The sequence below is a fragment of the Babylonia areolata genome, chromosome 2 (genome assembly GCF_041734735.1).
Source record: "Babylonia areolata isolate BAREFJ2019XMU chromosome 2, ASM4173473v1, whole genome shotgun sequence".
Lineage (NCBI taxonomy): Eukaryota > Metazoa > Mollusca > Gastropoda > Neogastropoda > Buccinidae > Babylonia > Babylonia areolata.
Window position 1 is genome coordinate 26,286,060 of NC_134877.1, and position 24,157 is coordinate 26,310,216.

The 24,157-nt window shown below is 42.0% G+C and overlaps 1 protein-coding gene across 4 annotated transcripts in view; it reads left to right on the forward strand.

The window, feature by feature from the left end:
* The window catches only part of LOC143299684 (uncharacterized), a 94,663-nt gene that overhangs the window by 51,631 nt on the left and 18,875 nt on the right, over nt 1-24,157 (forward strand). Inside the window, exon 4 of one of the 4 annotated variants that reach the window (XM_076613078.1) lies at nt 13,176-15,238. The exons of the other annotated variants lie outside the window; for them this stretch is intronic. Coding sequence (XP_076469193.1) covers nt 13,176-13,525 — 350 coding nt within the window. The 3' untranslated portion in view covers nt 13,526-15,238. Of the gene's footprint in view, nt 1-13,175; nt 15,239-24,157 lie in introns of those variants that run through there. 4 annotated transcript variants of the gene reach the window in all.

Genomic DNA, 24,157 nt, shown 5'->3' on the forward strand with positions numbered 1-24,157 from the left:
TGTGTGTTTGTGTGTGCGCTCACGACTGGGCTTTTCTGTCTGTCTGTATTTTACAAGGAGCATAATAAACTGAAGTTGGCTCATGATAAAAACTTATTTAATAAATGTGGTAACTTACACATTATGTGGACTTTGAAATAAGATTTTTAAAAAAGAAAGAAAAAAAGATGTATGCATTATGGTCTGCTTATTTTGCATCAAAAGAAAAAAAATCTGGGACAGGTATTGAGTTTATGAAGAATTCAACAAGGCTAAACAGATGCTTTCAGTTTGCAGTTAAAAAACTGGTTTGCAGCATCTCCAGCTGTTTTTCCAAGGGAATATTAAATTACTGACTTGTGAAAATTGACAGTTTCCTTATTCATGAGTGATGACACCCCAGAGTCATTGTTGTCTCCCTTGACGTCCTTGACCTTCTTTCTTCAGACTGTCTGGTGATATGGTGAATGGGCACAAAGGTTACAAGGGGAAAAATACTGATAAGATTTGAAAAAGAAATAAATATTGAAAAGGGAAGAAAGAAGTTCAAAAAAACAACCAGGAAACATTATGTAAGATTTGACCTTGACGTGTGGCCATCAAGCAGGGGCTATAACTGTAGACCTGTGTTTTGCAGGCTTTGCAACAAGGAACCAGAAAGAATATGACAGACAACGCTGGCTAAGACTGAAGCAGAATCCAGAGTTATATGCCCGGAGGAGAGAGGCCAACAGACAGAACAACCGGAAGTACCGTCAGCGCAAACTGTTAAAGTCATTAGGACCGAACCTGTTTCACCAAGGTCCCAACAGCGGAATGATTTAACCCCAGATTTCCGAAGCCCGTTGTGATGATTGTGAACTCGGCATTCCAGTTACCACCACACGCACTGCCAAGAATACTTCTGATGAACTGAGGACAGTTGACTCAAACGGATAGGTTTGATCTTTGCTTTTAACTCTAGCTTTGCCATCCTGAAAACATCAATACAGATGAAAGAAAGCCACCCCAAAGCTGGTCTTTTCAACCTTCAACAATTGTCTGCCTTGTCTTATTTTTTTTATAATTTATTTGTTTATTATTGTATTAATAAACCAAGTCTTCCCAGTGTATATATATCTCCGGTCAGCTGTGTAGAGTTGTATCTTTTTGATCACCATATCAAAGGGTGTTAAGTAACAGTAGATTACATGACTTCTGAATGTTTGTTAGCTGATGGTGGTTAGGTCCGATATGGCAGATCTGATCTGATGACTCTTGCTGTTTTACACAGTGAGTTGAACTGGATCCCCTTGTATCTGATTGAAGATCTTCATGGCACAAAGCATGTGTGTTATTCATTTTTCCCTATACAGTATTTCTCTTTTATGTTGGCTTCCTTCTTCTCTTACGTCGATGGGAGCAAAATAGTCTTTCTCTGCACTCTACTGATCTATGAGTGGATAATATGTACCACTACTACTACTGATTATGTGGATTTATATTACACCTATTCTCTAACTAGGGCTTTAGCCTGGTTTAGGCAGTTTACAAAGACAGGGTAAACAGAATCACACACAAGCACACAGAAATGGTTATACCATGCGCCCCCCCCCCCCCCCCCCCCCCCCCCCACACACACACCCCTACACACACACACACACACACACACACAAACACCCTAACACGTACGCACACGTCACTACACACTGGCAACGTCTGAAATGAGTTGGCCACCTAAGAAAAGGTCCATCATCTGTCCTGTCTTTCCCCTCTCTCTTTTTCTTTCTCTGTCTGTCTGTTTCATTTCTGTTCATTTTCCTCCCTGTCTCACCTCAAGCCATGCTTTTAAATGCGACAGAACTTTGACAGAATACAAGCGGAAGCAAAAATAAGAACTGTGGTTTTAGTGATGGATGCTATGCTTGAACTTGACTGCTGCTGATGAGTATGCTCAACTGTAAAGGGTTTGACATTTCACTGAGATGAACTGAAACTTAGAAGTGACAGTCACTTGATTCTGTATCAGGACTTGTTCCTCTAGGGACTGCGTTACTTTTGCCCAGCAAAATCAATGACAGTACTGATAAGCACACAAAAGGTAGTGTCTGCTTTTCAAACAAACACCACATTGGTCTCTTATCACCATGGGTCACCAGCAAGGGATTGAAGGATGGCCTGTAAGCAAGTATGAATGACAGGTGCTTTCCAGCAAGCAAATGCTAGCAGTTGAACAGGGGTGTATCATTTGGGTAACACACACACACACACACACACACAAGGTAGCTAAAGCTTTACTCAACAACAAACAAACATAATTTTATTAGTCAATAATAAGCACCCTTCTTTTTTTCTTCTTTTTTTTTTTTAGTTGTTGTTGAAGAGTTGACCTGATAACATCATGGTTTCAGTCAGCGATGAAGTGTGTGTAATCATTGTCTCACTTCATCGTTGAACTGAGTGGAAGCTAAGGGTCAGGGGAATGCAGCAGGGTCCTTGGAATCCACATTGTTTCCCTTGCTGCCAGCTGTCTTCTTCCTCCCCTCTCTCTGCTTGTCTTTACACACCTGAAAGGGTTCAGTTGTCAAGTTTGTTGTGGGGGGAAAAAAAAGATGACTGCTGAGTCTGTAAAACTTGAGAAATGAAGAAAGTCTGTAAAATAAACTGAGGGTCGAAACTGGACCCACAGGTCCCTCTCCAGGGAATGTTATTGGTGGAAAATTCTCTGTTGATCCTAGTCGCTGAGGAAGAACTGAAGAAATCAAAAAGCCGACACTTTTGATATTTTCTCATCCTAAAGAATTTGATTGACCAACGCCCAAACATAGTAAGCTGGTATCAGTTGTCATAATAAGCTTACAGAAGAAGTAATAATAATAATACAATAATCAGTATATTTATAAAGTGCTGAACCTTGTGCAGAGACAAATCAAAGCGCTTTCAAACCAGTAATTCACAGGCATGATTGAGAAGTGGACTGAAGAAGAAAAAAAAGCCATCCCATCCCCATCACAACACCTTGTGTGTTTTGCAGAGCTGGCACGGCTATGGAGGGCAGAGCACAAAAGGTCTCAGGGTCGCGTCAGGAGCTTCCGATACTACCAGAGGATGAAAAACGATCCTCAGCGCTATGCACGCTACCTAGAGCGCAAGCGAATAACCAGACTCCGAAAGCCTGAACCAGATTAGCAGCAGCAATACCACCGGCACTCTGAAAGTCTTGACACCTTCATGGCGTGGTTGCCACACCCTTTACCAGTCCTTGCTTCACCCCCTCCTTTGTCTTGAAATGGAGTTTCTGTGTTTTATCGGTGGAAGTTATTTTAAATGAACTGGAGACGGAAGAGACAGCAAAAACTAAGCAAGCAGGGGCATTGACAAGGAAACAAATGAAACTAACATGTCGGGTCATACCTGGCAGTTTTGAAGTGAAATGCGATGCAAAAGCTGAAGTGTGAGTGTGAACATGGATGTGCAAGCACACACACACACACACACACACACACACACACGCACACACACACACGCATGCACACATACATACCTAGAGCGACAGTCACAAGTCATGAATGGATTTGGTTGTCATTTTTTGTCCACTTGTGCTGTGTAGTGTCGTTTTTTCTGCTCTGTCTTTCACTGTGTTAGGTTGATGTTCAGTCATGCTCCATGTCAATGCATTTGAATGAAAAGACTGATGAGACAGACAACTGTAGTGTGTGCTTCTCAGAATGGCTTGGACATTATGTTCCAAGGATTGTTTCTGGCAAAACCTTAACCCTTTCACCGCCCAGCTTGCATTTATGCACAGGTGTGGTAGAGGACCCATGTCACTGAAAGGTTACCATTCATTGGTCTGTTATCCATGAATCTACTGCTCTTAATGTTCGGTGGTATGATAGGGTGGTATGATAGGCCATATTTTCTATACATCACAGGGGGAATCCTCAGCTATTCTTAGCCACTGTCTTTTCTGTGTTTATACCACGAGGGAATTTTGTACTCTGACTGGTGGTGAAAGGGTTAACTGCAGTCAAACACTGCATCTTCTGTTCAAAATGGCTGTCATTGACAGTGAAAATTCCTTTGCTGTTTTTAAAAACTTTATTTCAATTAATGTTATTGTGATGAGTTGTGTTTCTCATACATGGGCACAGTCACGAGAAAGAATCTGTACTAACACCAGTGCTGCTTGTTTGATCAATCATGAAGTTTGTGTTTTTGAACAATTCACCACAATTGAGTTGACCAACACAACGCCAAGACTGACTTATTTTTTTTATTCGAGTTTGTGTCTTGAAGGTTGAACAACTTTTTGGATTTTGAACATTGAAAGAGATTAATGTCCCACAGAATTTAAAGCAGAAAGAGTTGCACCACTTTGATTACCCCCCTCCTACTCTTTTTCTCATATCTCTGTACATGTGCGAGAACATTTTCCATATTCAGGCGTACATGTTTGTGCATGATGTTCTCTCTCTCTCTCTCTCTCTCTCTCTCTCTCTCTCTCTCTCTCTTCCCTCTCTCTCTCTTGCTCACTTGCTCGCTCTCAGAGATAACATTGAATTCATTCATTCAGCCACATTGGACAGGAGGACACACTGGTTTCAGTGGCTGGTTTGACAGTTGTGTCGGTCCCACACTTTGTGTTTTGTCTAATGAGTTGACACTGTCTTAAAGATTTTCTGCAGACCAGTATGTAAGGTGACCACACTCACAGAACGTGATACCCTTTGATTATTTCAGTGATGCTAACAACACAAGTCTCTATATTGTCTGCCTTGTTTTGCTTTTACCTCCTTTTTATGTTGAAATCTGATTGGTTCTCGGTAGACCAAAACAGTTGATTCCACAGCTTGTATGTCTGCTGGGTTTTTATGTGTGTGTGTTGTTTTTTTTTTACTCTCAGAGAGGAGAAAAGAGACACTTTTTTTATATAGATTAAATTGCACATTACAAAGCCAGTTTATTGTGGGTAATACTTACAGGTTTTTATGGAAGATCTTGAAAGAGAAAAAAAACAACAACCCAGTTGATACTACTTAAAACTTTCTGCCTTCATTTCTACTTTGGTTATGATTTTTGAAGAATTTGTTTTTGTAAGTGCTGTTTGGTTTTCAAGAGAGCAATAAAACATATCAAGGTGATTTTATGTTAGCGCTGATCTGCCAATGATTTCCACAGAGTGGTGGTGATAAACATGTCTGGAAGAGTTCCTCTGTCAGTAAACTTCCTTTGTAAATAAGCTTGTTGTTTGGTTGCCTTTACCTTGGGTTGGTGTTTGATATGTTGCGTGCCATTCTTTGGCGGTGCTGGTGTGTAAGTGTTGCAGATGTACCCACTGACCAAAGAGACGAGTGATGTTATTTTTCCATCAGGTGTATGTCTCCTTTCTTTCACGATGAGTTTCTCCTTGTAAAAAATTTACACAAGCTGTCATGGGAGAATGAGTTGCTGCACTGTATCAGTTTTTTTGTGTTTTCTATTATATATATACATATATATATATGTGTGTGTGTGTGTGTGTTATCTTCAGTTTAACATCTATTCACTATAAGTGTTTTTAGACGTGTGTGTGTGTGTGTGTTTACTGTCCATTTGACTACTTACAGCGTGGGCTTTTTGCAAAATTGTGTTCTCTCCAGTGTGGTGAAGACATGCTGCTGCAAAAGAAACTGCAGCTGGAAGTCTGGCGTTACATCCAAACCACCATTCAAGGTGTAGTGGAGAGAGGGGAAGCACTAGCACCCAGACCACCATTCATGATGTGGAGAGAAGGGAATTTCTTTTAGCACCCAGACTACCTTTCATGGTGCTGTGGAGAGAGTGGAAACACTAGCACCCAGACCACAATTCATGATGTGGAGAGAGGGGAAACACTAGCACCCAGACCATCATTCAAGGTGTTGTGCAGAGAGGTGAAACACTAGCACCCAGACCACCATTCAAGGTGTTGTGAAGAGAGGGAAACACTAGCACCCAGACCACCATTCATAATGTGAAGAGAGGGGAAACACTAGCACCCAGACCACCATTCAAGGTGTTGTGAAGAGAGGGGAAACACTAGCACCCAGTCCATCATTCAAGATGTTGTGGAGAGAGGGGAAACACTAGCACCCAGACCACCATTCAAGGTGTTGTGAGAGAGGAAACACTAGCACCCAGACCACCTTTCATGATGTTGTGAAAAGACGGGAAACACTAGCACCCAGACCACCTTTCATGATGTTGTGAACAGATGGGAACACTAGAACCCAGGCCACCATTCATGATGCTGTGAAGACAGGGGAAACACTAGCACCCAGACCACCATTCATGGTGTTGTGGAGAGAGGGGAAATACTAGCACCCAGACCACCATTCAAGATGTGGAGAGAGGGGAAACGCTAGCACCCAGACCACCATTCAAGGTGTTGTGGAGAGAGTGGAAATGACTGTCCAACACATGAACTGGATACAGCAGTAGCCAAGGAAGCAATATGTGCCATTCTCTCACGGATGTTTATCGACAGTCAACACAAAACTGAACTGTCCTTCAGCCGTAGGTCATCCTTTCTGGAAAACACACACACACACACACACACACACACACACACACACACACACACACACACACAAAACAATAACAACCAAAAAACAATTCTTACTCTATGTAAACCTAAAAGTTCATAAATGCAAACTAAATGCAATCATGATCACTGGTGATCATATGCTGAGCTACTTTATTTTTATATGATTGTTAGTTGTTGTTTTTGTCATTGATTGAGCATGTCTTTTCTTCTTCTCTTGTTTCATGTATTCTGAATGATGAGATCTTAGCTAAACTGAACTGCTGTAGCCCTTGAAAATATTTTTGGCAAACAAAATATAAACAATGCTTTGAAGTGTTACAAATTGTTGAGTCTTGCATGAGCAAGTAATGGTAGAGGTTTTGTTTGCACTTTTTTTTGTTTGTTGGTTTTTGTTTGTTCATGTTGTGTGTGTCATTAGACTGACAGTGAATTACTCGGATTGTAAACAGACATACCAGGAAACAATCTGATACAAATGTCTTCCATTCACACGCTGAAAGGTGTCTTCAGGCCATCAGTTTACTTTACAATAATCATGTCAGCAACAAACAATGTAAGAGGATCTTGACCACCTGTTTAATTAATTATCACCATGCAGTGTTGTATGACGAACTGTTCCTGAACTGCTGCCACACTTCCTTGGCTTCACACTCTCCGTGACCTCCATCCCTCTGTAATTTCCAAAACACAAATTTAAGATAACGAAAGGTCATGGCTTCGTTGATTGATTAACGCATGGGATTCTGGACATGTTCCACAATAGAAATTGAAACTATGTGTTAGGTGTAAGATTATGGAGAAGGATGGAAACAAAACAGTCGCTCTGGAACTAGAACATTTTCCTCAACAAAAATTGAAACGATGCGTTACATGTAAGCTTATGGAGAAGGGTGTGAAGGAAACGGTCGCTGTCTTTCTGTGTTTTGAGTGAGTAATAGGTGTTCCTGGTTTCTTGCAGAAGTGGCACGGAGAGAGATGGTCAGAGAGAAAAATCGTTTAAAAAGCCGGCTGTACTACCAACGTCTGAAGCAGGACCCTCAGCGCTATGCCCGACGCATCCGCTCCATCGTGATGCGCAGCCAGGCCCGCAGTCAGAGACAGTGGCTGAACCCCCCCCCTCCACCTCCACCCCCGCACACGTTTCACTGATGCCTGCAGTCAGAGACAGTGGCTGAACCCCCCCCCTCCACCCCCACCCCCGCACACGTTTCACTGATGCCTGCAGTCAGAGACAGTGGCTGAACCCCCTTCCACCCCAACCCCCGCACACATTTCACTGATGCCTGCAGTCAGAGACAGTGGCTGAACCCCCCTCCACCCCCACCCCCGCACACGTTCCACTGATGCCTTCAACCAGAGGCAGTGGCTGAACCTCCCCCCCCCAGACATTTCGCTGATGCCTGAGTCAGAGACAGTGCCTGAACCTTCCCCCGCACACGTTTCACTGATGCCTGCAGTTAGAGACAGTGGCTGAACCTTCTCCTGCGCACATTTCACTGATGCCTGCAGTCGGGGACAGTGGCTGAACCTTCCTCCACTTCGCATGTTTCACTGATGTCAGCAGTCCATCAGAACCTGCAACCTCACATGTTTCTCTGATGTCAGCAGTCCATAAGAACCTACCACCTCACATGTTTCACTGATGTCAGCAGTCCATCAGAACCTACCACCTCACACATCTCACTGATGTCAGCAGTCCATCAGAACCTACAACCTCACACATTTCACTGATTTCAGCAGTCCATCAGAACCTACCACCTCACATTTCACTGATGTCTGCAGTCAGAAAACCTTCCTTTGCATCGCATGTTTCCCTGATGTCTGCAGCCAGCAACAGTGTCTGAACCTTCTGCCACCCACTTTCCACAGGTGTCTGCCAGACCTCTCAACTCTGTGTTTCATGCTCCAGTCATTCCCAGAAGTTCTGTAGTTTGAGAAGTGCAATCCAGAAGAGTCCCAGGTCTTGAAGAAAAAAACATACCCAAAAATACATCAAAAACTTGTGGTCTTGATGTATTTTCAGCTTGAAAATAAATTTGTGTAGTTGAGTGTGCGCTATTTTCACCTTGACATTGGCTTTAAACATCTTGGACGTGATCCTTCAAAAAATAGGAAGATGGTGGTGAAAAGTGGAAAAGTTTTTCGGCGAAGAATAGTGTTGACGTCAGTGATACCACTAAGTTACACTACAGAACAAAAGAAGAAGAAAAAACACCAACAACTTTCAAGCTGATTCAAGAAGTATGTATTCATTTAAAAGATGTTTGCTAGGCCTCAGTAGTGAAAACCATCTCCTGCTAGGCCTCAGTACTGAAAGCCAACACCCTCAATGTTGCCAACGCCTTTGTGCAGATACAACACTGCCAGCATTGCTATTGCAGATAAATCACCAGTGGCGGGGCCCCACATGTGGGACACAAACAACTTCACTGTCAGGTGATGACGAAACGGCTTGAAGTATTGTCATCATGGTGTCACCTCTCCTGCTGCTTTGTGTATAGTTTACACTTTGTACCCCACCAGTGCAGCTGCACTACACTGCAGTTTCTGTGGACCAGCCCTGCAAAAGCTGAGAGCATACTTCATACATAAAACACACAATGTCATCAAAAACATGCGCTATCCCCTTCAGATCACTGGTGAACAACGTAGAATCTAAAGCCAACAAGCTAAAAGCATCGAGTGACAGTACAAATGTCTAAGAAAGCAAAACTGAAAATGCCTACTGCAGCGCGGAAATATCTATGCTTGGCCCAAGGGAAGCAGCCAAGTATTACAAGTAAATAATTACTTGGAGCACAGTGCTAAAAGGCTGTTTTGACAGTGTAGCAACATGCTAGTGAACGTGATGTTGTGTACAGCAAGTCATGTCTAACTCACAACTTGCGAGTTAACGTGACCTTAGTGCACAGCAAGCCATGTCTACTCACAACATGCGAGTTACTGTGACGTAGTGCACAGCAAGCCATGTCTACTCACAACATGCAAGTTACTGTGACGTAGTGCACAGCAAGCCATGTCGAAGTCACAACATGCGAGTGATCATGATGTAGTGCACAGCAAGCCATGTCGAAGTCACAACATGCGAGTTACTGTGACGTAGTGCACAGCAAGCCATGTCGAACTCACAACATGCGAGTTACTGTGACTTAGTGCACAGCAAGCCATGTCGAACTCACAACATGCGAGTGATCATGATGTAGTGCACAGCAAGCCATGTCTAACTCACGGCTGTTGCTGCTTTCTTGCAGAGTGGATCCGTGCACAGAGAGAGAAGATGAGAGAGAAGAACCGTGCATATAGCCGCCTGCACTACCAGCGTCTGAAGCAGGACCCGCAGCGCTATGCCAGGAGGAGGGAACTGATGAGAGCTGCCAACAGAACCTACCAGGCCAGGAGGAGAAACCGCTGTCAGCTGACATCCACTGCCACCACAGAACAGCAACAAACTTCTCTGTGATTGTTGGTCACCAAGGACTGTGCTGTGACTGGGGATATAGAGTACACTAGGTGTGTGTGTCTGTGTGTGTGTGTGTGTTCATGCGCATCAAGATGAACTCATCGGGTCGGCCAGTCATCCCCCTTTTCCTTCCCCTACAGAGACTCCATCTGATGTCTACTGGCTGTCTGAATGGCCCATCTGATGTCTACTGGCTGTCTGAATGGCCCATCTGATGTCTACTGGCTGTCTGAATGGCCCAGCCTGAAGCTTCCATCATTTGAAACGTGGTATTTTTTGTCTTCATCCACCTCATCAGTGTGAAAATCTTCCGCTTGTAACATTTTGACCATGTCAGCAGCAGAGAATCACTGTCACTGTCAGCTCTTTTGTTGTCGATGTGTAGAGAATCAACACTTGACTCGTCTGTCATCACGTCGTGAAGAAGCCATTCAGTCTGTAACAAGAGTGAAGATCACAGGAGAATCGCTGAACAGAGACATTCACCAGTGAACCTTGCTGAGAAACTGAGAAGACTTTTTGTACCAGCACCAGTATCTGTTACTTGATCCACTGACACCTTTGAAGGACTGTTTTAGTTTTTGCATTTTGTTGTTGTTGTAATGAAGCATCTTTCTCTGGCATTTCTGAAGCTCCCATGTTGATGTTGTCAAACAATTTCTGCCAGAACTGCTGTCGTCTTCTGAAACCAAGCTGAATATAGGTGGTGACTGTCTTTATATGTAGCCAATGAGACAGCTGCAATTCTGAATCTTCAAGAAGGCAGATAGATAATTTTTTCTGCCGTGAACAACCATATTAATTTTCGTCATCTTGTTAAGCTGTTTTTTTGTTGTTGTTTTTGTGTGTGTGTGTGTGTGTGTGTGTGTGTGTGTGTGTGTTCTTTGGTCTGCACCAGTTCATCTTCTTTCCACAACCCTTGTGAACCTTGCTGAGAAACTGAAAAGACTTTTTGTACCAGCACCAGTATCTGTTACTTGATCCACTGACACCTTTGAAGAACTGTTTTAGTTTTTGCATTTTGTTGTTGTTGTAATGAAGCATCTTTCTCTGGCAACTAAACAAAAAAAGTTGAAATGAAGATATCAGTATAGCTTAAGAAAAGAACAACTCCTCCTGAGTAGGAATCTTTCTTCTAAACGAATCTGGCTCAAAATTTAACTATAGCATAAATATATAAAAGGAGAGCAAAGTATTCTGAATTCAGTTTTATATCATAATTATTATTTATTTATTTATTTATGTAAGCTTATCTATTATTTATTCACCTTTTTTTTCTTTCTTTTTTTAAGGCCTGACTAAGCGCGTTGGGTTACGCTGCTGGTCAGGCATCTGCTTGGCAGATGTGGTGTAGCGTATATGGATTTGTCCGAACGCAGTGACGCCTCCTTGAGCTACTGAAACTGAAACTGAAACTCCACAACCCACACTTTTTTTTTCACAGCTTTTTTCAGAGTTATTTTAATTGCATTGTTGTTTGTTTTTAAGCTCAGTTTTTGACAATGGTTTTCGGACGAAATTTTAAGTATAAAATGATGCAGCGATTTTAGACTCAAACAGAAAGTTTCATTCTCTCCCTTCCCTTCCATTTGGCATAATGAAGATATCAAGTTGGTATAACATTATTAGACAGTGGATTTATTGTAAATTCCATTATGCCATTTCCTGTTTCACCCTAAGACCCCTTTTGGCTTATTCAGTTATTGTGAAGCAATGCGTTTTTATTCCTAACATTTTTGTCCAATACCATGTAATCCCCAGTAGATTGTTACCTTTAGTTTCTGGCACCCACTGGCTGTGTCTGGTATTTTTCAGTTGAGTTAATAATTTAAGATATATTTTTGACTTTTATTCAGAATACTTTGCTCTCCTTTTATATATTTATGCTATAGTTAAATTTTGAGCCAGATTCGTTTAGAAGAAAGATTCCTACTCAGGAGGAGTTGTTCTTTTCTTAAGCTATACTGATACATCATTTCAACATTTTTTGTTTAGTTGTAATTCACACACAGAAAACAAAAGGCCTCATTTTTGTTATTAATAAAAGTTTACACACAAGATATTTTATGGTCATACGTCTGAGAGAGGGGAGAGGAAGGGTTGTATTGGAGTCTGAATAAAAATAAAACCATGAGCAGCAGATTGATATGTATTAAGTATAAAACCCAGAGAAATATAGGCAGCATTGCATTAGAATTTAACTACACATACTTAACCATGACCCAACCCGCATTAGAATTTTAAGCTAAAGACTCAAGAAGACTTAATCAGTTATTCCAAAGTCATAATTACAAATTGTTCTCATAATTCTGTGAGCATTCTGACTCTGAAACCATTTTGGTCTGAGATTCTTTTTGATTTATAGAAATAATTTTCCATTGTGCACATCCTGCAGGCCTCCCGTCCTTTTGTTTTTATCGTGTCGTCATGAAAATGTCTAACACCTTTTCAAAAAAATAAGAATTTGACACTTGCCACCATGGCAAAGTGGTCAGCATCACAGACTGACTGCTGGGGGGACAGGGATCTGAGCCTCATCAATGGTGGCTTGTTGGTTGTTTTTTGGGGGGCCATGGATGACTCTTTCCCAGAGTGTACTATGTGGATTCAAGTGGGAAGTCTAGGACTACACGTTTGAGGATCACCCACTTCATGGGTGCATCTGTAGGATGCTCAAATTCCCTGACCAACACAGCAGGTGTCTGTATCTCTCAGTCTGGTTTGACGCCAGGATATGCTATGAGAGCACAGCCTTATCAAGCAGTCCCAAACCTAAGTGGACTCCCCCACCCCACCCCCTGCACTCCCCCTACAGCAGCATCCTCATCATTCTTGTCTTCATTCATCATCGTATTGTACTGTGTTGTACTGTATTACTCTTTTTTGTCACAACAGATTTCTCTGTGTGAAATTTGGGCTGCTCTCCCCAGGGAGAGCGCGTCACTACACTGAGGGCATCACCCATTATTTTGTTATTTTTTCCTGTCTGCAGATTTTTTGGTTTGTTTTCCTATCATCATCGAAATTACAGAAAACAAAATGTACCGAATTCTGGGACACCAAAAAAAAAAAGACATTGTTTGATTAGTGATGAGTGTGGTCTCACAGCGCATTGTCTCCTTGCTGACACAGAACCCCAGCAAGGGGGAGACAGTCCGATGCTGATCACCTGCGTCTTGTATCTTGCAGACTACGCCCGGCATGCCCCTCTTCGCCCGCCCCGGGCAGGCGACAGCAGCAGTGAGTACAGCAGGAAGTACTGGAAGCGGGTGAGGGAGAACCCCGAGTGGTACGCGCGAAGGCTGCAGACCATGAGGAAGAGAGCCCGCGAACTGTACGCCAAAAACAAAGAGTACTACCGTCAGAAATCCAGGGAACATTACGCCAAGAAGAGGAGCAGCATGGCACAGTTTTTGGACCAGGCCTATGGACCAGGCGGCGTGGAGCAAGTGTCACTGCAGGCAGTCCCTAGGGTAGATGTGGATTTGGCAGGACAGCAGATGGAGCAAAGCAGTCAGATGTTTCATTCAGATCAGTGAAGATCTCTAGTTGTTCATGACCTGAAATCACTGTTCTAAAAACAGGTGGATAGCTCATTGGTCAGGAAAGCTGAATCCAACTGGACGCCATATAGTTACTCGTATCCGGCCGTCAGTCTGTTGAGAAGTCGTCTGCTAACTGATGGTATTTTCAGAACTGTAACCGTGTATCTTTGATGAAATTGTGTTATGCTTGCCCCCACAACATACCAAATATTGTGTCTTGACTGATATCTGCCAATGGATTAATTACCAATGGATTAATTACCAAAGTCATTACAGGAAGAGAGTGCAGTGACAGGTAGCACAAACTAGCTGTGGAGGCACACACAGGAATGTCAGCTTAACTTACGCCGTGAGCAAGTGAAAGCTTGCCGTGAAGCCAGCTGAGTGCTTGGCAGCTCACATGAGAAGCAAAATGGCTGATTGAACACTTCAGCTGGCTTCAGTTAGTAAAGGGGCTCAAAGAAGGCATGCCCTGTCCATCTATTTTTATATCAGTGACCTGAAACCCAGTTTTAACTCACTCAGTACGGCCAGTCCTCTCTTCTCCTCTACACAGACCCCTCGGATGTCCAGTGGGTGTCTGAATGACCCAACCTTTAGCTTCCGTCGTCAGAATTGTGGTATTCTTTGTCAACATTCACGTCTTCAGTATAAGAGCCTTCCGTTTGCAATATTTTGATGATGGTAATTGGGGTGAAACGCTGTTAACGTCGTCTCTTTCGCTGTTCGTATGGAAAGAGTTAACAAACTTGGAAGAATTTGACAAGTGAGAATGGCAGTTGTTGGGGGAAAAAGTTCTTCAGTCGTAACTCTGACAATAACACTTGTTCATGATGATTCATGTTGACTTTGTGGGTGTATGAGAGTTTGTTGATGATGTGATGATTACTTTGAAACGTTTTCTTGCCATTTTCATGTTTCAAACATTTTGTATATACTTGAGGACCTAGAACTAACTGGTATTTGATGGAAGTAAACACGGAATGAGAAAGTAAATGCGGTTCATGTTGGTGAGGGGCAGTGGTGGATGACAGACCCATGGAATGAATGGATTCTTTTTGTCTTACTCCTTTTCCATTCTGAACTCATCGCCTGTACAAAACATTCAATGATTTATTATTCCTGTATGCCCTGAAAAAATTAGTTGTTTTACATTTAGACTCAAAAATAGCACAATCCCCAAAGTACAAAATTCTCTCCTTAACATTTTACATGATGATGCACCGATTATACATGATACATTAATGATTCATTCAACTCTGTGCCAGAAAAAAGTGACAGACCCATTGGTTAGGGAAATAAAAGGTACATTGGAACAAACCCAGACACTTCCTCAAAAAAAAAAAAAGAAAAAAAAAAGGAAGCGTCGGGCCTGTCCTTATACCGATCAATTGACATGTGCACACAGCAGCAAAGAACAGAAGAAATGTGCAAACACAAATCAGCTTTTATTCAAGACTGGCATAGCCTCTTTAATCCTGAACAAGCCACACAGAGCACACGGACAATACAGAACAAACACATGGCTGCCTCGGTGGTTTTTCAACTGGAAATTAACAAACAATGAGGCCAGGAGATGAAATGATTAACAAACAGTAAAGAGTGGTAACTCTCTCCATTCACACGGTACACAACTTCAAGTCGGTGCTGCTTACGCTGCCTCTCTCTCTCTCTCTCTCTCTCTCTATATATATATATATATATTTTTTTTTTTTTTTTTTTTTTAGGGGATGACTCAGAACTCAGAACTTAGCCATTGTCTCTCTTTTTTTTTTTTTTTTTTTTTTTTTTAGTAGAGAGCTCTCAGTGGGTCTCACCCTGTTGTCCTGTGAAGGCTGAACTAGGACAGGAGAAGCGAGATGGGTGATGGTTGATGATGTCACTGATGTTTAACCCTTTGACTGCTGAGCCTTGGTGAAAAGAGATCAGTGTACATGAATTTCAAGTGCAGTTCTGCTCTCCTTTATTTATGTTTGTGTGTGTGTGTGTGTGTGTGTGTGTGTGTGTGTGTGTGTGTTCTAAAGTGGTGTCCTTGATTCTGCTGAACCAAAAGCAATGTAGTCCCAAGAGGAAGAAGTTCACATACAGAATAGTGACTGACATCCTGACCTGTAAGCTCTGTAAAACCTCAGTGAGGTGACAGCCCCTCACTGACATCCTGACCTGTAAGCTCTGTTTTACCTCAGCGAGGTGACAGCCATTCACTGACATCCTGACCTGTAAGCTTTGTTTTACCTTTGTGAGGTGACAGCCATTCACTGACATCTTGACCTGTAAGCTTTGTTTTACCTCAGTGAGGTGACAGCCATTCACTGACATCTTGACCTGTAAGCTTTGTTTTACCTCAGTGAGGTGACAGCCATTCACTGACATCCTGACCTGTAAGCTTTGTTTTACCTTTGTGAGGTGACAGCCATTCACTGACATCTTGACCTGTAAGCTTTGTTTTACCTCAGTGAGGTGACAGCCATTCACTGACATCTTGACCTGTAAGCTTTGTTTTACCTCAGTGAGGTGACAGCCATTCACTGACATCCTGACCTGTAAGCTTTGTTTTACCTCAGTGAGGTGACAGCCATTCACTGACATCCTGACCTGTAAGCTTTGTTTTACTTCAATGAGGTGACAGCCCCTCACTGATGAGCATACTTGTCTGCAGCAGTTCAGGGATTAAAAGTACTGTATTGGATATTTTTCCGTAGTTTCAATACAGAGCTCATGGAAATTTCAGTTCAAATCTGCACAGCAGTCTCGTGTGTTTTCCAAAATGTTACCATGCAATTTTCTGTTGGGCGCTGAGAATTTTGTGAGTAATTCTCGGTCCCAATACTGTGCAAATGTATAATGTATTTTCAAACAGTTTTTTTAAATTTTTTTAAAAATAATTCTAATGTTCTAATTTCTCTGTAGCATTTTGTACATTCTGTTTGAGTTTCATTAAAAATTGTTGAGTGTTTTGTCTAAATGTTTCATGTTTAAAATTGACATGATGTACTTTAAGAATGTTTCATGGTTAAAATTCAGATGACGCAGCATTCTTATATATATTTTTCGAAACATTTTGTTTACAGTTCTGCAGTTCAGGGCTGTGTACTGTTCTTGTGTGTTGCATTGAAGTGGGGTTGTTGTTTTTTTTTGGGGGGGGGGTCTTTATTTTTCACTTTTTACTTTATATTTTTCAGTGAATATTGTGCAACGTTGCTCCAGAATAAAAGTATTCTTTCTTCAAAATAACATTATGTATTAGCCTATCTTTTGTTGTCCTTTTGTGTGTGTGTGTGTGTGTGCACGCCTATTTTTTTCATATCAAGGAATTCCTTAAGAGCAATAAATGCTCATAAGTTCACAACTGAAAAAAGTTTCACTTTCTCCTGAGCTGAAGGAATGAAGTACTGAACATGAAGGTACCATCATATTTATTCATGAAACACAAACACAGCACTGTGCAAAACCCAGCCTTTTATAGTTTTACTATGTCTTGACTGATTTGTGTTGAACTTACATGAATATATTTTGTTAACTTAAAAGCATGTAAATATAGTAAAAGTGGACATTTGCACATGCTCGCTTCCTCTGTCTGTCTCTCACGTGTATTCACATGCTCCTAACCACTGCTACCACGATATTTGTGACAAATCCTCAAGACTGTTAATGTATTATTATATCTGTCAGAGGAGACAACTTTTCTTAGGGGAAAAAAGAGAGAAAAAAAGTCTTTGATAGACAGAAAACCAAACCCATTCCAACAGCATGAAGTATGTTGTCAAGACTATTATTATATCTGTCAGAGGAGACAACTGTTTTCTGAGGAAAAAAAAAGAGAGACAAAAGTCTATGTTAGATGGAAAACCAAACTCATTCCTACAGCTTAATCACTCACACACTGAGTCATCCAGCATACATAGAAAAGAAACCAACGCTGACAATGACAAGTCACTTGTTCAGATGATCCTATCATGTTAACCCCTTGATGCCTGAACCTTCATCAAATGGAATCAATGTGGCAGGAAGCTGAAGTGCATCAACCACTTGTGGTGTGTTTCTAACTGTTGTAACTGATTTCGCCAAACTGAAACAATGCAGTCACAAGCGGAAGAAGTCCAAATGAAGAATCGGTTGACTGACATTCTGACCTGTTAGTATAGTATAGTATTTCAGCTTAAACTTAGTCTGCAAGGCCTTTTGCTGATCTTTTGATCAGAGCTAAGTTAGCTAACTGTGGAGCTAAATTCTAAATGATCTTTTTGACTGTATCTAAGCTTCAGCTGAGTCTGTAACTGAGTGGTGGGTGGCAGCGGGCACTACACGACTTGGGTGGTTTGGAGCGGATGGCGAAGATCACTGCAGAACACGTGGTCTTTGAAGACATGTCTGTCATATTTTTGAAGCTGTTGAGTGTTTTTGCATTTACCACATTGTCGTCCAAGTTGTTCCAGGTGTCCACTGCTCTGATCATGGAAAAGTTTTGTCGGAGACTCGTGCTGCAGAACTGTTTCTTGAGTTTGTAACTGTGACCCCTGGTGGGTCCATTCGGATTTAGTATGAAAGGAGAGGCACACTTGTACAGTCCATGGGTATACTTGTATATCTCAGTTAAATCACCTCTTATTCTTCTATAACTCATGCCGGGGATACCAGTGATTTTCAGCCTCTGTTAGCTCTGTCTTATTTCAGTATTTGTGACCACCCATCATTGATGAGCATTGTCAGCGGCAACAAGTTGAACTCCACATGCCTGGGCCTGTCAAAGTACCAACAGCTTAGAAGTGGACGATAATAGTAGTTGCTGATAAATGTTTCTATGATAGTTTTAACATCAAGCCCCATGTTGAGAAAAAAAAAACAGCCCATAGAAACACAAACTGAGGAGACTAACAGTGACAGACCCAGCTGTTTGTTTCGTGTCTTGTGTTACTGCGCAGAGTAAGGAAAGAATACTGAAGAAAGGAAAATCAACTAATTGCCTGCAGAGTCTGGAAGAAATCCTCATCAGCTGTCAACTGCGTCCCATCGTCTTACCAACCGGCGTGAACCAACAGAGCCTAAGAGAAGAAAACTGTGGGGGGAAAAATGAGAGAGAAAAAAGAGAGAAAAGATTGGAATTAGAACTTAATGAAAAGTCCAACAGAAGAGGACAAAACAATGATAAAATAATTCCACAGGATGATTTGGTTGTAAATCTGCACACTATTGTTGCGTTTGTTGTGACATTTTCCTTTGATAATTTGAAGTGTGGCATTTTCCCATTTAAAATGGCTTGTTAACACCTTTACCCCCCTTACATTCAGTTAGTAGAAATAGTGTCTGAAAGAGTGAATACCTTTTGTTGGATTTAGGGGTTAAAAAAACAACAACTGAGATTTGATTCAAGTCATTATTTTTTCAAATGATTCAAGTCATTATTTATTTCAAATGATTCAAGTCTTTTTTTTTTTTTTTTTTTTGAAACACTTTGGCTGCACAGCATCATTTTCCAGCTGCTAAACTGACAGCACCATAACTGGCATGAGAAGAGATTTGGTAGAAGAGCAGAATTTGTCATGTTACAGAACTACTGTCAGAATAAACCTTTTATTTCAAAAAATGGCTGTAAGTATGAAAAAAGAAAGAAAAAAAAAGAAAAAAGAAAGGAACTAGTGACATGGGCGTCTGCTGATGTGTGTGTGTCTTGCAGAGCACATGACTAGATTGGTCCGCCAGAGAGAAATGCAGAGGATTCGCAGCCGGCGCCACTATCTGAAGGTGAAGGCCAACCCAGAGAAGTATGCTCAGCGCCGAGAAGCCACCAAGGCAGCCGTCAGGAAATGGCGCGCCAAGAAGAGTCAGCAGCCACCGCCACTCGGAGACATGGCCCCTCTGTCCTTTTCACCCCATGAAAAGATGTGATACCACCTGACTGTGGGAGTGTCGGATGAGGACATGACATTTTTACCTCTGACAGCTGCACATCCCTTGCTTGTACCTATGATTGGCATGACCGGTTAACCCTTTCACCACCAGTCAATTTACAGTGCAAAATTCCCTTGTGGTAAAAACACAGAAAAGACAGTGGCTAAGAACAGCTGAGGATTCCCCATGCGATGTATAGAAAATATGGCCTATCCTACCACCAAACATTAAGAGCACTAGGTTCATGGATAACAGACCAATGAATGGTCACCTTTCAGTGACATGGGTCCTCTACCACGCCTGTGCATAAATGCAAGCTTGGCGGTGAAAGGGTTAAAGGGCACTGTGTTTTCAGCCTGTGGTGGAAGTGTTTACAATACAATACAATACAATACAATACATCTTTATTCATCCATTTGGAAATTAAATTTTTACCCCTCTAAACTCTTCGTGATCCCCCGTCTGTGTGTGTGCTCCATTTGTGAGCCTGATGAACAGCAACTAAATGGTAGTTTATTCCAGAAAAAGTCGTATTTCTTTGTTGTTTTTGCGCTCCACCTCTGAAAAACCTCACTGATATAAAGTAATACCTAATATATTAACACTTACGTTGTTATCACACTGAACATAATCATTCCTGTAAACGTAAGCTTGCACCAAAGTACAGGCTCAAAGAACGGATGAGGACACTGTGATTAGAATAATAATCGTGCTTGCGTTGGGGCGAATGGAGTTGTGAGCTGACGATGCAAGTACGGCAGGAAAAACAACAAGTCTTTCAGAGCAGACAGGGGGGCATGACAAACAACAGAGAATATCGTGTTGAGAGACCCTCCGTGCTTCTGTTTAAGCGCCCCCTTAACTCACTCAGTACGGCCAGTCCTCTCTTCTCCTCTACACAGACCCCTCGGATGTCCAGTGGGTGTCTCAATGACCCAACCTTTAGCTTCCGTCGTCAGAATTGTGGTATTCTTTGTCAACATTCACCTCTTCAGTATAAGAGCCTTCCGCTTGCAATATTTTGATGGTGGTAATTGGGGTGAAACGCTGTTAACGTCGTTTCTTTCGCCGTTCGTATGGAGAGAGTTAATGCAGATGTGCAGCCTTGGTTCCGTCTTCCTTCTATCCTTCCTTCTTCAACGCATCGTGCAACTCCCCCTCCCTGTCCAGCAATTCTGTTTATCTATCTTTAATGATGATAATGATAATGATGATAATAGTGTGCATGTTTATCTTTGATGATGGTAATGATGATACAGCGGGCATTTATAATGTGCTCTACCTCCATTGGAGAAGGACCCAGAGCCCTAACAATCCACATCACCGCCGTGGGGGGGGTGGGGGTGGGGGTGGGGGGAACTGGTTACAAAAATCAGCACCACAGGGCACTGTAACGCAGACTTATGAGCAATATGAACCTGTTGTGTCAATGAAAAAGAGAGAGAGAGCGCGCGCACACACACACACACACACACACACACACACACACACGCACACACAAACACACGCACACGCGCACACACACACACACACACACACACACACACGCACACACACACACACACACACACACGCACACACACACACACACACACACACACACACACACACACACAGTAAAAACACACACACACTCAAACACACACACTCACTCACACACTCAAACACATACACTCAAACACACACGCGCGCGCGCGCACGCACACACACACACACACACACACACACACACACACACACACACACAGCATGGCGGATTTGGTTGCAAAGTTTAAATGATACTTTTCAAATGTAAAAATGAATACTTTAACTTGAGTTTAAATGATGTCATTCAAATGTAAAAATGCAATGTTTAACTAGATGAGTTTCAAATGATATCATTCTTCTTTCTTTTCATTCGTGGGCTGCAACTCCCACGTTCATTCATGTGTAAACGAGTGGGTTTTGACGTGTATAACCTCTTCTTCTTCTTTTGCGTTCGTGGGCTGCAACTCCCACGTTCACTTGTATGCACACAAGTGGGCTTTTACGTGTATGACCGTTTTTACCCCGCCTCGTAGGCAGCCATACTCCGTTTTCGGGGGGGTGCATGCTGGGTATGTTCTTGTTTCCATAACCCACCAAACGCTGACATGGGTTACAGGATCTTTAACATGCGTATTTGATCTTCTGCTTGCATATACACACGAAGGGGGTTCAGGCACTAGCAGGTCTGCACATACTTATGTTGACCTGGGAGATTGTAAAAATCTCCACCCTTTACCCACCAGGCGCCGTCACCGTGATTCGAACCCGGGACCCTCAGATTGAAAGTCCAACGCTTTAACCACTCGGCTATTGCGCCCGTCGACGTGTATAACCGTTTTTACCTGGCCGTGTAGGCAGCCATACTCTGTTTTTTTTGGGGGGAGGTAGTGATACTGAATACTTGAACCAGATGTTTCCAGTCAGCAGTGTGTGTGATCAGACATCAAACAGATCTCCTCCTCCTTGAAGGGCCCCCTTTGTTTTCTGCCCCATCTTTTGCTCTGTCTCAGGGATACAGAAGATCTGGGTCAAGGTCATTGTATGAGAGAGGTACGGGTCATCGTGTGCAGCCGCGTCTGTCTGGTGATCTCTGTCCCCGTTTCAGAAAGACCGGATTGATACTGCCGTTCGTTTCACTCCTTAGGCCTTATGGTTTGAAACAACCGATAAAATTTCCGTTACCTTGCTAGAGCCTGTCGTTCTTTTTTTCCCCCAGTTGAGCTATTTTTGTTGATTGCCTCTCTCTCTCTCTCTCTCTCTCTCTCTCTCTCTCTCTCTCTCTCCTTTGTCTCTCTCTCTCTCTTCTCTGTCTTCTCTCACTCAGTATATTTCTCTGTCATGTAATAATGTTGCCTCTCTCTCTGTGAACACTATTGTATGTTCATGTACTGAAAACAGTCACAAATACTTTTTTTTTCTTCATCATTTAAACAAACCTGAACTGCGTAAGATTATGAAGAAAAAAATTACTTACTAAGTTGAAACTGATAAAAAGAAATAAAGATAATTTTTTTTTTTTTTTTAAAGGAACACCAGTGTTTTTTTGTCGGCCACCATCTTTGAACATGAAGGGGAACATGGCCAAGAACCTTGATGTCTTCAGCAACTTCCCAGATCTCTTCTGTTAACAGTGGTGTGTCCTGCTTGTAAACCTGACTCATAAACCGAGAAGGCGAATGATAAATGAAGCAAATGATAATCTGGAGAATGCCAGAAAACTGTTCCAGTATCTCTTTTCTTTCATTTATTTATTTGTTTTCTCATTGGAAACATTTTGGTGTGTGTGTGTGTGTGTGTGTGTGTGTTAAATGATGTCTACTTCCACCCTTTTGCTTTTGTTCACCAAACGCTTTTTCTGTAAAGACCCCTCCCCAACCCCACCCATGTGTGTGTGTGTGTGCGCGCGCGCGAGCATGTGTTCGTATCAGCTGATTGATTTAGAATATATCCAGTTGAGTTTAAACCATGGAGGTAGACCATTTTCACGCTGTGAAAGCTTTGTTTGGGCATCTGGTATTTATCACAATATATCAAGTTGCAAATATAGCATTACATGGTTTTATATCGTGTCAACATTATTAGCTAAACCAGAACTACACATAACCAGGTATTATGACGTCAAGGCTCAGAGTTGCATGTGTATTTTTCTTGCAGACGTAATGACAAACAAGCGACTGCGGAAAAACGAGCGCCAGAGACAGTACTGGCAGAAACACGTGAGACAGGACCCCGAAAAGTATGAACGCTTCAAGCAGGCCAGCAGACGGAGAATGAAGGAAATGTACTACAGAAAGAAAGCAGCCGGCGGACCAGAACACAAACCGTTCCTCGTGAACTTGACTTTTCCGGAAAATAAGCCTAGTTAAAGAAGTTATCATTTCGGAAAAACACACACATACTGAACAAAATGAATGAGGACACTGCTGTGGATCTAGAGGAGAACATGTTTGACTTTTTACGTTGCTGTGGGATAGAATCATTGATTCTAATTGATTTTTTAAGTGATTAAACCAAAGAACGAATTATGAAAAGTGATAGCTTAATTTTATAAAGTTATGGGGCATTTTGTCAAGACTTGATAGGGGGAAAAAGCAGCACAAAAACAGGGAGAAAGAAAGCTGAACAGAAAAAATGAAACAAAAGGAGTACAGGTTTGGTGAACTGGTCTTTTTGATGCTGTTTTAATTTGAATTGTGACATTTTTTTCTGTTCCCTTCAGAACTGACGGGTGTTCAGCCCTTAAGTGGCCTCATGGTGGGTTGCTGGGCAATACACTACATGATATGATTTGAAAACAGCATGGTAAGCAAGTTAGAGGAACCTGATCAGAATTTAACACTGTGTGCAAGTAAGAGGAACAAATTCAAAACGTGAAATTATCATACTGGAGTCATATGAACAAACAAAACAAAAAAAGAAAAGAAAAAGAAAAAAAAAAAAAAAAATAATAATAAAAAAAATCAACGCTTGCCATGTACCAGAACAAAGCTGAGAAATCAGAACCTGACTGTGTATTGAAGTCCCATGAACAAAACAGAGTAAAATTCTTCAGCCCTCCCAAAGGATTCATGTTCACATTGGGTCACAGTTCACAAGGACATTCTGAAGAATGTGGCACACACACACAAAAAGCTGAACCCCCCCACTCCCCCCTCCTCCCTCCCAAAAAACCCCCAGAGCATTGTACTTTGACAAAAAGGAAAACACAGG